Source organism: Copadichromis virginalis, linkage group LG15 (assembly GCF_057382275.1).
Source record: "Copadichromis virginalis isolate Kocher_CV1m ecotype Utaka linkage group LG15, C_Virginalis_male_GT1.1, whole genome shotgun sequence".
In the NCBI taxonomy this organism is placed as follows: Eukaryota; Metazoa; Chordata; class Actinopteri; order Cichliformes; family Cichlidae; genus Copadichromis; species Copadichromis virginalis.
The window spans coordinates 18,815,270-18,831,185 of NC_140632.1; the positions used below are offsets into that span (position 1 = coordinate 18,815,270).

Below are 15,916 nucleotides of genomic sequence, written 5' to 3' on the forward strand. Positions count from 1 at the left end.
CTGATTTTGTGTAGCTCTGGAAAAACTCACCTGTCGTTTCTGCAAACACTCACATACTGTATGTCATTTTGGTAGTCAGGAGGCAAATGAGTGGCTTTCTCATCAAGTCATTTTATTTTGTTCTGTCCTTTCACAGATGCTATGAGTAAGACAAAGGCTAAAACGGAATCAGAAAGGTTAGTGAGTCATCTGAAAATGTATGTGAATTCCAGATAGTTTAAAATTGAATCCAGCCATGATGTTAGCCTGTGCTGTTTTCTTGAGGTTGTCCCCTGGAACAAAAGCATGATTTCCCTCAATTTTCCAGACTTATTGGTAACAACTCAGCCTGGACAGAGGCTCTGAATGATGTCAGGCTGACTGCTGAATGAAATAAAATGGGGAAAGAAACAGATGGATATGACCCATGAGAGTCTTTCTTGACGACATCTGGCTAGCACGACTTTCACCATAAAAGTTTAATATTAATCCCTGCAGCATTTTAGGGTACAGTTGTGCCACTCAAATCCAAAAAGCAGAGTTAGTAAAAATCAGAGCGACTTCCATCATTAAGTTTCACCATGGATATGTATTGTAGATAAAAACAATGATTGCCATGTTCCTCATTGCAGATCATGAGCGCTGACCTATAAAGAATGAGCTTAAAAACTCAGAAAAGACGATTACATTGCTATTACATCAGACTCAACAAGTGAAAGGTTTATTCACTTAGTCAACTGGTTCAAATGGGAACAGCCTGACTTGGTGCCAGATCCCACAGTTTGCCTTCAGAGGTCTTGCTGAGTCCATGCCTTGGTAAATCTAAGCTGTTTTGGCAGTAGCATGCAAGTAACCAACAAACATAATGCCATAAGGTTTTGACCCATTGATATATGGGTGTTTTGACACAAAATGGTTTATAATGTGCTTCTAATTCACCCCAGCACTCACTCACACTTACATGCTGATGGTGGCAAACCAAAACCCATTAAAGACACTTTGGCAGAAGAGCTGAAACCAAACATGCATTTTGTGGAAATTCTAACATTTCCTGAAACATGAGCACTGCTTTACCACATGACAACAATAAAGCTGTGATGAAAAGACAAGAAAAAAACAACAACAATGTGATGCCCTTATACTAAAATTCCAGTGGTTAATAGTGTCATGGTCCTGAGTCTCTGAGCCAATGTTTTGACTTTTGCAAAGTTTATGGTTCATTGAGTTTTGTATTTTTGGTTATCATTTAGGACTTTAGTTTTTAAGTTCTGGTTACATGTGTAATGTGGGTTCTCTTTACATCTTAATTATTGATTTGTATGTACTTCTCTGTGACTCAGTTTAGTATGGCCACCCTCAGTGTCTCTTTGTTTCTCATTAAGTCTTCATTTATGTTATGTCCTGCTTCATTTTGGTACTTCTTTGTCTTTTGTGGTTTGTATATAGTTTTTTTTTTTTTACCTTGTCTAGTTACCTAGATTCTGTTTAAATGTGCCTCATTTGCCCCCTTGTGTTCAGTTCTTTTAATTGCCCTCTTGTGTGTATACGATGTCTTCCTCATTCTATATAGAGTTTTTCCACCAGTTTAAAATAAGACTGTGCATTTGTGCAACCTGCTAGTCACCCACCTACTACAATGACAGCCACCTGCTTGCCAGATCCTGCTACCCCTAAGTCTAAGTCCTCTGAAAGGAAGTGTTGATTTTGGCAATGCTGTTCAGCCTCATTGCTGCAGCAATAGCACAGCAGCAGTGTTCACTTCCCCTAAATGCTTTCTTGTGTGTATATAAGCAGTGTCTTCCCCTGAGTCATCGTCACAGTGTCTGTTTTTGGTTCTTGTGTCTTCTCTGCCTGAATTATTGGATTCCTCTATTGACTTATATTTTATTTAATTTTTGATTTTCCATCTATTTAAATAAAGCTACATTTCCAGTTTATTCTGTTGCCTTAAGACTTTGAATGTGTTCGCTGGTCCACTGCAGGATACTGTGTCAACGTTATGATTTGATTTAATCTGATATAAAAACCCCACCTGGATTCAAATCATTCTCAATTCTTTTTTTTATTTGTATTTGACGGTGAATGCACTAACACATATCCCACCCCCATCTTCTTAAAGGACTTAAACTCGGTCCAGCAGTTTTGCTGCCTCTGGTTCAGATCCAAACACTATTGAAATGAACCAAGTTTCTCTCCAAAGGGATGTTTGGTTTTCAAGACGACCTCAGCTGGCTTGGCACCATTATAGCATTAGCCACCTTTTCCTGACTCTTTGACTCATACATGTAAGAAAGTAATGTGTTTCCTCCTTTGTTAACCATATTTCTGTCAAAAGGGGCCTTTGATGAGTTGCAGTCTCATAATTCCCACCTTGCAAGTGTAGCTGCATTAAATGAATGAATTCATTGAATGCAATAATAGCATATGGCCAAAGCAAATCTTGGCTTTTCTCAAGGCCCACCAGTGCGTCTTGTCACATCACACCACTGATGTAAAGGATGGTCAACATGCAACAGTAAACTGCTCCTTTTAAATCATTATACAGTAAATGCTGATTGAACAATGTAGTGAGTACAAATTAATAAATCCTTTGCAGTTCTGTTTGGTTTTCTATAAGGCCTACTATACTATTCTGAATACAAAATCTCCTGGGAAATTCAAGGCTAAAAGGAAGAGGATCTTGTTTATGTTACCTCTGCGAAGGAGGTTATATCCTTGTTGTTGTTTTTTTCATTTAAAGGATCACTTGGAAGTTTATGAATAGATTCAAAGTTTTTACCAGGGGTGGTCTGAGCCTGCTTTTACAGATTATTCTGGAACATATCTTTCACCATTCAGATTTGACATTTTGGTGTCATAATGTCATAAATACATATAAAACTGGAAGATGTAAAATTGGAAATTTTAGTTTCAACTGGCATACTGTTTTACTAATTAATGCATGGCCTAACCTTCTACACAAGCCACAGCCAAAAAATATGGCCACCTATTTGGTGTTTCTGTCAACACTGACATGGTGGACCAAGTCGACCTATTACATCCTTTGGCACAATATGAGGTTGAATAAACGCACGTAAGTGTTACATGAACTGAATGACAGCAAGGTCTGCACCAAACACACCAATGAAATAAGAGTGTTACGCACCCTGCCCGAAGCGTCCAGTCTTATGAACCTCAGTTGCTCCTTGGTATCCCAGCATCCTGCAGACTACATCTCCATCCTTTTTATCCCAGACATCATCGCACACGGTTCCCCAGCGATGTTCATGGAAAACTTCCACACGGCCTTCGTGAAGACCTGACCCATTCACCAACCGTACCAAGGTCTCCTCCACTGAAAACCAAACACACAAAACAGAAGCTTTGTATCCAGATACACAAATGCATTGGCAGAGGGATTCCTACATTTTTGCTGCAACTATTTAGTGTGTTTGCAGAGTGTTTATAAGCATTCCATTGTTATTTATGCCAAAAAGACAACAACAAAGGCCCTCGCTCATTTTTGGAGGGACTCATTCATTGTGTTTATAAGTTTAACGAAGCTCTGTGAATCACATCAATATGAAAACAAACTGAGATGAATGGGGTTTTTTTTGACATGCTGAAAAATAAAAATTCCATAAACCACAGAAAAACACTCTGATTTAAGAAGAACAATAAATAAGAACAATAAATAAAAATACCCTGGAAACTTTTTGTGTTCTTTTGTGAACCCTCTTTAAAAAAGTTTGACGTATGTTTCTTTCTGAATATACTGTTTTCTGTGATTGTAAAGCCTATAATATGGCAACAATCTCACGGATGTGAAGCGAATCCATTGAAGGGTTTTGAAATTCATAACTTCCTACTTTGGAACTTCACAGTATGCATCTGCAAGCATTTATCCAGTTTAGCTTATTTGAGCACTAAAGACTAACAGCTGCTTAAAAATACTGAGGAAAGGAGGGAAAGTGAGTGATTAAATAAAAGGAGAGATAGAAACTGTAAGTGGACATCAAAGATGAGAAGTAAAAAAGGAGACAAAGGGATGAATTAAAGTAGATTGCTAACAGGCTAAGAGTTTTGCATAGTCAAAACATTTTTATAACATTGTTAAAAAAAACTGTAAAGGTAGGGGTGTGGTAAATTTGACTGAGGATTAAGGCAACACTGGGAGCTTTAAGTTACTGACTGAGATGGCTCCACTTTGTTTCTGCTATTTGTTGCTTTTGAAGTATTTTAATTTGTTTATCTGTCAAATGTCGATCATGTTTGTACTTCGGTTTTGATGCAAAAACTTTTAGCATTTTATTAGTCCTTACTTTACACTACTTAGCAGATATGCTTGCACCCATAAGGTCAATGGATACAGCAATGCTCTGGTTCAAACATGGTAACTTCTGGCTCCCCAAAAAAACCTAACAGAGAATTAGGCAAAACATTCATGTTAAAGCTTCAAAACGTAACCTAACACTGCGACTACACTTTATGACATTCTTTTATACACAGTCTCTGTAAAAGATTCCTCACATAGGTGAACAAAACAACCATCTCTGTATTATTGTTGTTGTTCTGGTTTGACAGAGTATTTTGGCTCCTGTAATATAATAAAAATCTAAAGGTTGAAATATGGTCGCAGGGCCCTGGAGTGTAAGCTATCACAGGGCGGAATTTTAGGATCATCCTTTTTTGAAGGAAGCTGGTTAGTTTTTAAATTTGTAAACCTCTAGGAATGCATGTAAATAAAAGTACTAGAGATGCCCCATTTTCATGGATTTAGGGTTGGAAAGCCTTGCTCAGGGGTGCCATGTCCACAAACTTGCATGTAAGAGCTTACAGAACAAGTGTGTGTGTAAATGAGTGTGTTTGTTTTAGCAGAAGCTTCATGGCTCTGCAGTTCATCTGGTATTCCTCAAAGTATGCAGCAGCTGTTCTCATGTGATTGATTTGATTTATCACCTTTCAGAGGGCAGAGAGGAAATAAGAAGAAGAAGAGGTAAACACACACTCGCAGCTACACTTTTCTGAACTGCTCATCACTGTTAAGACAAAGTGCCGCAGAGTAAAGCCAGACACATTATATAGACAGGATATTAGTCTCATCAGACCATCATACATTTTAACTGTGTACCATTTAACTCTCATTACAGTCAAGTATTTTGCACTCACTAGCCCATCATAATTTAATATCTGCTGTATTATTATATTGTCATAACTGCTGCACTGTATGATATTCTCTCCTGAGAACCAGCAAATTCAAACCAGAAATTAAATATTATTTCAACCTTCTGTTGTACTTTTGTACTGCAGGAGGTTTTTTCAGGCAACTCTACCCCACAAACTGTTAAGAGTAGAGCACCACATGTTTCGTTTTCAGCTAGGGTCAAGCATTTGAATTACTTGAAACAGTTATGTTCACTCATCAAACAATAACACAATATAATTTTTGCCATTGCCATGCATATAAAAATGATCACATTGATTAATAGCCCTTGTGACTGTTTAGTACTTCTCTAAACAGCCAGTTTACTATATATCCTAAAGCTCTTCTCAGCCAAAATCTGAAGCAATGACACCCAGCATGCAGTCTGCTAAATATTACATTTCTATGCCTATTTTGGAAAGGAAAACTTAAATCACATGCTAATGGAAAGTATATCTTTTCTTACTATATGACATAATACAACATCATCCACAACTTACAGGAACTTTTCCAGCTCATTTGACAGTATGAGAGTGTCCTGATACCAAGAACAGCCAATGACATTTGTGGAATGTGTCATTTCCTTTAATAACTGCATGTTAATGAAGCAAGGCCGACAGGTTAAGTAACTCAAGTCTTAAATGCTGCATCATTTTTAGCTTTGCATGCATGCATGAAAAAACCCGAGACATGGAAAACGATCTTCTTACATCCTTCTCTTACTATACTCTATGGGGTGATAGAGTATCACTAATGTTCATCTGTTTCAGCTCTTTATTAGTTTCTTTCGAAGAGCTTGAGAATCCCCATGGAGAAAATGAGAGACTGGGGAGAAGATAAAGGAAAGGAAACGCTCCAGAGGTACCACATGTAGACTAATCTGAGCCATACAACAAAGCTTCACAGGGATTTATATCTCAGTCTATGGAGAGCTGGACAGCTGAACTCAGTTGAACAACGTCATGTGTGTGCTTTGGGTTACAAAAAAATTGGTACAATTTAGGCAATGCATGAATAACATTCAGTGAATAACACTGCAGCCTCTGAAACGGCAAGAGTTGGACATGCTTTCAAACAAAAACAAGACCTGACTGCACATTAACCACTTCCCTCAAAAATGCTCACCTAATCATTTGTAATCACACTCATTGTTTATCTACTGGTGATAGTACCCTTTCAGCTAAAACTGGTCATTAAGATGTGCTCATATTTTGTACAATAATAAGAGCTGTGTTCAGAGGATTTGAAGTATGTAAGAGCCTAGGAGTTAGGGGTTGTCTTTTTGAACCCAAAAACAAAATTGAATACACAAATGTCAAAAGGCAGCTCTGAGACTAAACTTTGAGAAATGTGATTAATCTGACTTTCACTAGTTTGTTTGAATCATCCAAACAAACATGCTAACAATTTAGCCTAGTGTGTGTCCTGTTCACGGAACTCAGTACGAAGTTAAATATTCAAACACTTTGAATAGGATAACAGATAACATCTGTTACTTGTATGCTTTGGTCTATATCATTTTGTTTTTATGACTCATGTAGACAGCTTTGCAACCTTTCCAGTTTGTTTTAAAATGAGTCAGCCAGATGCTATACTAGCATTTTGAGTGTTAGCTCAAATAGCTAGTTGGCTGTAAAAAATATACAAAAAATATGCCACAGATGGTTGTTGAAATTATAAAGTTAATGGTTGTAGACTAGAAATAAGAAGCAAATATTTGCCTGACACTGAGGACATGTTGTTAAGTCATTAGGAATTTTGAGCAATACAAGGACAGAAAGGTTGACAGGTTTAGCCAAAGTAACTAGGGGCAATACATTATTTGGTGAAATAAAAAGTGGGGTAGTCTAGATATAATAACATGTCAGCATAACCACTAATTACATTTTGGATCAGAATATGTGGAAACAGGTTGGTGGACAAAAGTCCTCTGAAATGTGTTTCCCACTAAGCCCTCAACTTTGTATAAGTAATGACTTTTTCTACTGACACATGCTCACAGAGACAAAAGTCACTTCTCAAATTCCTTAAAGTAATTAAACCAAAGGTCAATATCCTGGTTTCTAACTTATGCCATTGGTACAGCCTAACAGCTTCTGTCTTACATTCACTTTTGACAGCCAGCAAAGTGATTCATCATAAAACAGAGGCGATCTAATCTGGACATAAATCATGTACTGCTTCTGTAAAAGTAAGGAAATTAAAATGAGCTTTGAGAGATATAATGACTGTTTCTGTTCAGTGAATACTAGTCAAATGAGCTTCAACTGCTGGGGGCCTTCCAAGTGGTTCAAGCCTCTGAGGCCAGATAAGCTGCAGCAACCACAACATGAAGGCCAGAACATGGAGTGATAGAGTATTACTAATGTTTTTCTGGCAGGCAGGAAGAATCTGTACTGGATCGAACTACATGGCTCCAAGACAGCAGCTAACTAGATCCATCTGTTCATAACATCTTCTTTCAGCTGCTCCCTTCAGGGGTCACCACAGCTAATCATTTGCCTCTAGCTCACCCTGTTACTTGCATCCTGTCACACCAACCCTCTGCACGTCCTCCTTCAATACCTCCTTGATGCTTCTTTGTGGCCTTACTGGTTTCCTTCTGCCTGCCAGCTCCATATTCAACATCCTCTGTCCAGTATGTCCAATATCACTCAAACCCTCTCAACTTTGCCTCTCTAACTTTATCTTTTTTGTAAAACATCCCTTTCACTCTTGCTGATCGTTTCCTCACCCGCTCCACCCTTCCTGTACTCTCTTCTTTGCCTCTCTTATGCACTGTCCATTGCTTTAGATGGAGAAGTACATTCTGATATTGGATTATCTCATTTCTTGACACTGGAAGGCCACACTGACGAGAAATGAAAACTTTCCTTCATGTTGATTTTCACATTCAACTACATGGTTTCTCATGAGCTCAAGTCCCAGGACACACACAAATTTCTCGTTTCTGAGTCAGAAATCTGAACTCGTTAATGTTTGGATCTCTGTACCTGCTGATGTGCACAGGAAAAACAAACAATAAAACAACTACACTTAATGCTGGAGTCCTGAGGTCAGCTGTCAAACTGCCAGATTTTATGGCTGTTGTAATATGTGAGGTCAAGAAAAAAACATTACATCAATGTTGGCAATGACCTCTACATGAAAAGAACATTTTGTTACATGTTACATGCCCATAGGAAAATATCTCAAAGGATTTGTAACAGGCAAATGTTTGGCATTTTCACTGCCTCAATACTGAAAATCAAAACAAGTGAGAAATTTCTATTTATGATAATCGGTTTCAGTAGAACTTAGATTCATAGAAAACAGTATTGAAAATGTTTGTTTTCAACACTAGTTTACAGTGTGTAAACCAAGCAATCAAACAGAGACCAAGATTTTACATTTTCTTTAGTACATCTAAAAATAAGTAGCTTTACACTAAAATGCAAAAACAACCAAACTCCTTTATATCCTTCCTTTTAAAATGTGCTATACCTTTTAAAATTGTCATTTTCTTTCATGTTACATTGGGGGCGTATTTTCAGCCAGCTCATAGAGCGACTGTCATTGCCAGTTAAGAGGCAGCTAACTAACTAAGAAAAAGTTGGTTAAAAGTTATGGGGGAAAAAAAGCTGACATATTTTAACCTAAAGATCTTTTTGTAAACATAACAGTAGATTTAATGTCTAAACCTTTCTACCCTTACCATAATCAAATTGTTTTTATTGCTCAAACCTAATGTATCTATCCTAAAGCACTTTGAGGACTCCAGTACAACAGAAAAGTGCTGTATAACAATCAGTCCATCTACTATTTACCAACTAATGAAACCATGTATTTCTAATGAATAAAATTTTAAATTAAAAATGATCAAAATTTAAAAAAACAAAACAAAAATTAATCAAGTATGAAAAACATTTAGTGTCAGCAGCAACATTAATTGCTCCACAATTTTGTGCACATGGCCACGAATCACTACATGTGAGATGGAAAGATGAATCGTCTTGCAAAAAATGGATGGTACACAGGGAATTCCATGTTCAGAAATAAGTAGACAACAGCAAACTGTTGTAAGACCAATTTGAGCTGGACATTGTCTTAAACATAAGCACAACTACCATCAACTGATCACAAAAATATATACAACATAGGTAAAAAATCAAATACTTTGTGCTAGGATGCAATACTAGCAATACATACAAGATAAAAAACTGTTTTTAAAGCCTGTTGATTAAGAGGTTATTAAATCCAGACGTTTGTGAATTTGCAAGAACCCACTGGCATTTTTTTGGGCAAAGTTTGGGATCTATGCATGTAGCCTAATTAACCCAGTAAATCTAAGAGATCTTTATGCAATGTCTTTATGTAATCAATGCTAATTAAATGTAGTCAATCAACCAAGAAAGAAAAAAAAATTAAAGCCTAATGGGCAAAACAACAATTACAACACAGCATGTGTTCAACGGTGCTGGCATGAGGAGTAAACAATACAGTCAACACCCAGCAGTATGCAGGATTTGGATAAATTACCATTGCATTCACAAATATAGTAGAAACAAAAAATTAACTACAAAAATCAGGAAGACTGGTGCAGTGCATTATATAAATAGCAAGATACATGAGAATGTTGTTCATATAACATCAGTACAAGACTAAATTAATGTGTTTATTATTTTTCTAGTAGTTGTTTCTTTTCTTTACCTTTTTTCTTTCTGGCATGCCTCATTACTCTTTTTATTTGTTTTGTTCAGATACAGTAGAAAAAAAAAATCTCATCTGTCTTCTTGGACATAAGATTTTGCTGGAAATACATACAATCTGGACTCCATTTGTTCTTTTTCACTCAGAGACAATCACTCATGCTTCGAGGAAAGCATTTGATTCTGTCAGTGACATAACATCCTCTTCAGCAGGTTCATTTTATGGTAATACCCAACACATGTGGGCTAACGCTCCGTTTTCCCACTAATTCCTCACAAACTTTTGCTTGTTCTGGAAAGTGATTACACAGGTATGAACTGTTTGCTTTAAAGTGTAAAACAATTGAAGTCACGCATCCAACAATAAGTCGGTTGTGACAGAAATACAAACGACGTTATGATTTGAAATTTCTAACAGCCAACAGAATGTGGGCTCAGTCTGTCTTTTCTTCTCTGAAACATCAAACATCCGCGTCGCGTAAATGACGTGAGGAAAGAACTGATCTTTGACGGCTCTGTAATGGGCAGAAACTGCATTCATGTGGTCAAGGGATCGGGATTATTTGACATGAACACCACCCCATCACTCAGCACATGCAGAACAGTCATGGTGATGCAAAAAAGAAAGAAAAATACAAGCATGGAAAAAAGATGTAATGACCTTTTTCTTTCTACTTTGTGGTTTTGCATTCGAGTTCAGGTTACCGCCACAGGACTTATACTTATTTTGAAATCCTTTTGATGTACACTGTGAGATTACATTAAAAACAAATGCACACCTACCAGCCTTTGAAACCATGTTCAGCTCTATGTGATTGATATCAAATGAACCAAAGATGAATGAAAGCCATAAAGTTATCACGTCATAATTTATGGTTGATTTTGGATCACACGCACCGATAGATGTGAGGTACTCAGACTTTCATTCCTGTGACTGTGAAACACGTACAACATTTGAAATGATACATTACAATATTCAAAGTACATTCTTACAAAAATGAAATAATTCAGAAGTTTGCTAAACATTTCTGTAAATGCAAAACTTGCTTAGGCCTTCTATTTGTGATCACTTCTTGAACCAACATACTGGTTGGAATCACCTAATGATCCCCATATGTAGCTGTTACATCCTGTGAGGCTGTGGGAGTGTGTGTGTGGGTGGGGTGTTTGCCCACTCTCTCCGCCTCCTCCTCTCTTGCCACTCCTACCCTCTCTGTCTCTCTCACTCTCCTCTCTCTCCCCAGGACAGCTGTTTTTGATAAGCCTCGTTTGCCACCTGAATCCAGTCAGCAATCACCTCTGAGGCTATTTAAGCTGGGGATGAGCTGTGAGAAAGATGGGTTTTTCCCCTCTGTGGTGCGATGCAGTTTCTGCTAGGTTTTGGACAGACAGCCTCCTAGTGAGTAGATGGGCTTGTGGGCCCTGGAAGTGTCTCCCTTATTTGTTTGGTAGCTTTTTCTTTTGTTGCTGCCAGTGTTTCCTTTGTTTCTTTGGCATTATTGGTAAAACGGCGTTGCCGGCTCTTTAAGTCATTTGTAATAAAACTATATTATTATTATTATAGAACAACTCTGTCTGTTTATCTTCAGGTCAGCCACTAACCAGAAAGTCGGTGGTTCAATCCCAGGCTGCTCCAAGCCAAATATCCTTGGGCAAGATACTAACCCCATGTTTGCCTACTGGTGGTGGTCAGAGGGCCCGGTGGCGCCAGTGTCCGGCAGCCTCGCCTCTGTCAGTGCGCCCCAGGGCAGCTGTGGGCTACAATGTAGCTTGCCATCACCAGTGTGTGAATGGGTGAATGTAGTGTAAAGCGCTATACAAATGCAGGCCATTTACCATTTTACCATTTAAAGGTTAAATATGGATAGAATCAGCTCAGTTGGGCACTGCTACCATCCAGATATCCTTCAGCATGCATGGTGAGGGACTCGATCTTGGTCAAGGCTTACAGCTTCATACTGACCTTGTTGATTTCTGTGTCTGAAAGTTTGGTTAAATTACAAGTAATCAACATCCATCCATTCGCTTCCGCTTATCCTTTTCAGGGTCGCGGGGGGCGCTGGAGGCTATCCCAGCTGTCATAGGGCGAGAGGCAGGGTACACCCTGGACAGGTTGCCAGTCTGTAGCAGGGCCAACACACAAGGACAGACGACCATTCACATTCACTCGCACATTCACACCTAGTGGCAATTTGGATTATCCAATTAACCTATCCCCACAAGCTGCATGTCTTTTGGACGGTGGGAGGAAGCCGGAGTACCCGGAGGGAACCCACGCAGACACGGGGAGAACATGCAAACTCCACACAGAAAGACCCCGGCCTGATGGTGGAATTGAACTCAGGACCTTCTTGCTGTGCGGCAACAGTGCTAACCACCGTGCTAATCAACATAACAACAGGAATATAAATCAAAGTAAGTAAAGTGCTTAATTTAAAAACAAAGCAACCAAAAACACTTTGCTGGATTAGATGGTGGAAAAAAAGTCTCATTGGAATAATCTGCAGTTTGTTATGCTACTAATTAGTGGGTAGATTACTGTACATCTAATATTCTGTCCACAGTGATGTCTATAAAACACTTAATTTGCCTGTTGAATCTTTTAGCAGACCATGTTCCCTTTTTTACTGTTTCTGTAGTAGTTTGCCTGCATGCATGTGTGGTCATCTAATAACTTTGAAGCTGCAGTTACTGCTGCCAATAAGACATTAATGAAACTTACTGAAAAAAAGAGAGGAACTTGGAATCACTTAAAGGATGTTGTTATTTTGGGGCCAAATAAAACGGTTGCAGGTCTGCAACTTTTGTTATTCTCATAGTTGTTCATCAAGAAGGAGAGTAGAAGAACAGAAGGAGTATAATGTTTTTGTAAAACTGGTATGATAGTGTGCAAAAAATATTATAAATGCATTTAAAAACTATACAAATCAGGATAAAATGAACCTGTATGGATTGGTTCTTTGCAGCTATACTACTTGAGTTGGTACAAACAGGCAGAATGATATTACATATAACATTTTAGGTTATTTAATATTAGCTACAAACAGCTAAATAACACATTGTCCCTTGCACACTGTGGACTGGACTTGGCCATCATTTTCTCACCTGGTCTGTCTCCTCGCTCACCCCGTTCACCCTTCTCTCCCTTGAAACCCCTTTCTCCTCGGTTACCTGAGGACAAAACAGCACGAGACAACTGATTTACTGACAATGTCGATAATGATTACTTTAAAGAGTTTTATGTCACAGTACATGATGATTAAGCACGATGTAGTATAGAACATTTAGATAAAATATGAAATCAAGGAAAAAAGGAGGCTGGAACAGTAAGAGGTACTAAAAGGAAACAGCTGGAGGAACATTTTACAACAAAAAAGGTTAACTGGTAACAGGTCAGCACCATGATTGGGTATAAAATTGCATCTCAGAGTAGAGTTCTCAGAGTTTCTCAGAAGTAAAAGTGGGCAGAAGTTCAAAAATCTGAAAAAACAAAAAACCCAGCACCTACAAATTGTGGAACAAGAATGATATAAAATTGCAACTTTGACTATCTCGGGATCTACTTTACATGATTCATCAAATGATTCTGAGAATCTGAAGAAATTTCTGTACATAAGGGAATAGGCTGAAAATCAATCATTGGATGCCTGTGACCTCTGAGCCCTCAAACAGCACTGCATTAAAAACAGGCATGAATCTGTAGTGAAAAGCACTGCGTGGGCTCAGGAACACTTCCAGAAATCATTTTGATTACAGCTCATTGTGCCATCCACAAATGCAGGTTAAAGCTCCTTCATGCGAAGAAGTCATATGTGAAGATCATCCAGATGCCTCTGGCTTCTGGGGGCCAAAGCTCATTTAAAATGGTCTGAGGCAAAGTGGAAAACTGTTCTTCTGTCAATGAATCAAGATCTGAAATTGTTTGGGAAAACATGGAGACTGCAACCTCCAGACTAAAGAGGAAAGGGACCAGCTGGCTTGTTATGTGCACTCAGGTCAAAAGCCTGCATCTTTGATAGTATGGCTGTGCATTAGTGTCTATGGAATTAGCAGCTTAAACACCTGGAAAGGCATCAGCAATGCTGAAAGGTATATACAGATGTTAGGGCAATATGTGCTCCAATTCAGACAACAGGCCTTGCATATTTAAACAAGACAGTGCTAAACTTCATACTGTAGCTACAACAGCATGGCTTCATAGCAGAAGAATCCTGGTGATAAAGTGGCCTCCCTGCAGTCCAGGACAACTAAAAACATTTGGCACATCATGAAACTAAAAACATAACAAAGAAGGCCTAAGATTGTTGTGCAGCTAGAAACGGATATCAGACAAGTATGAGAACTCATTCCTCCCCCAAAAGTTCACCAGCTGTTCTCCTCAGTTCCCAGATGTTTACAGACTGTTGTTAAATGCAGAGGGGATGTGTGTTACGGCCGCTGGCCTCAGGTGGCCCCGCCTTCCTCCCTGGAATCTACAGTGCTCCAGGACTCACGGGGGATTGGCTGGCCCGGACATATGCCCGCCCCAACTTCATGCGGGTCCGAGCCTGTCAGACTACACACACCATTGGCTCCCGCAGGAGCCTGGAGTACGACGGACAAGTGACACAGCTGTCTGCAGTTATGACAAGTGACACAGCTGACTGCAGTTACCTGATAGTATAAAAGGCTGAGGAGTCTTCATTCGTCGAGGGACTTGTTGATTTGAACAGACTGTACAGAGAGTCCCTCCCTTTTGCCTTTTGCCTGTGTTTTGTGTTGCCTCCTGCGAGACGTTCAGTAGAGCAGCGCTCTACTGGTGCTATTAATCGTGGTGTTTGTTTAAAGTTTCTCTGCTGCCTAGTGAGTTGTTTCACTAACGGATTTCAGTTGTGTTAATAAACCTTATGTTTGTCGTCCTACCTAACTCCTTGGTCTCTGGGCTCGTTTATGTTACGTCCGCTGCTGCCTAGCAGAGCCGGGCCGTAACAATGTGTTACTATTATCAAATTCTAACATGGGGTATTTTCTTAAATTTTACACCCTTTCGTACTGAGCGTGTAAATTCAGTCATTATACTGATCTCTTAGAGAACCAATATGTTAGTAAATTTGTCATTACGAATAGAAATGATAGTAAATACTTAAGTTTTGTTTGTTCAGTTAGACTGAGTGATATTTGTCATATTTTCATCCTACTTTACACAAAATAACAGAAACCAGGGATATGAGTTTAGGGATTAATCATGAATAACTGAAACTTGTAAAAATTGTAACAACAAATCAAATCGTTTTCAGTGTTTTTTGTCAAAATTTGGTTTAGTGAAAAGGGAAGGAGAGTTGTCTGTATCATAATATCCAATAAAATCCTGGTTAAAGTTAAAAGGGAAGCAAGCTATGCATAAACTGAACACAACCAAGACTGAATTACACACAGTGCCAACCGCAATGTAGCACAAAATGGGGCAGAAATGAGGTGAAAAAACAAGCAGGACCAAGAGCCATAACCCTCAGAGATGAGAGCAGCTCAACCACTGAGAAGTCTTAAAACATCTGAACCTTTTCTTCACTTCTCAATCATTTCCTCTCATTTGTATATTTTTAGCTAATGTCTCTTAAATCATGAGGCCTGTAATTGACTTCTCATACATGTGGCTACGCCCTGAATCCTCTTCTTAAATAAATTCTAAACATTGTGGTGTATATGTGAATATTAATGCAGAGAAGAGCTGAAAAACAAAATGAAAATGCACTGACAAAAATATTTTTAAGGTAATTGCTTAGGCTATTACAACATGGATGGAAAAGTTAATGGGATACAAAACAGCGACATTACTGCAAGTAAAAATCCTTGCATTTGTGGTTTGTGTAAAATTACAGTACATTTACGCACGACACCTCTCCCCAATCAGAAGCTTGGATACGACTATGTCTTATTTGTTTTCATTTCAAAATATAATGTTATTACAAATTCCCATGAATTAGCCATCCAAAGTTGGAGAGCATTTCAGTTTCAGTGCCAGTTGCTAACTCTCAGCCATGAGGTTTAAAAACCACAAGTCTGTTTTTGTCATGAAGCAACGAGAGGA

General features: G+C 38.6%; 1 protein-coding gene across 1 annotated transcript in view; it reads right to left on the reverse strand.

Moving 5' to 3' along the window:
• Positions 1-15,916, reverse strand: part of scara5 (scavenger receptor class A, member 5 (putative)) — a 107,354-nt gene that overhangs the window by 16,721 nt on the left and 74,717 nt on the right. The window contains exons 10-11 of the mRNA XM_085432332.1: positions 12,955-13,020; positions 3,125-3,313 (exon numbers count right to left, since the gene is read on the reverse strand). Coding sequence (XP_085288458.1) covers positions 3,125-3,313; positions 12,955-13,020 — 255 coding nt within the window. The remainder of the gene's footprint in view (positions 1-3,124; positions 3,314-12,954; positions 13,021-15,916) is intronic.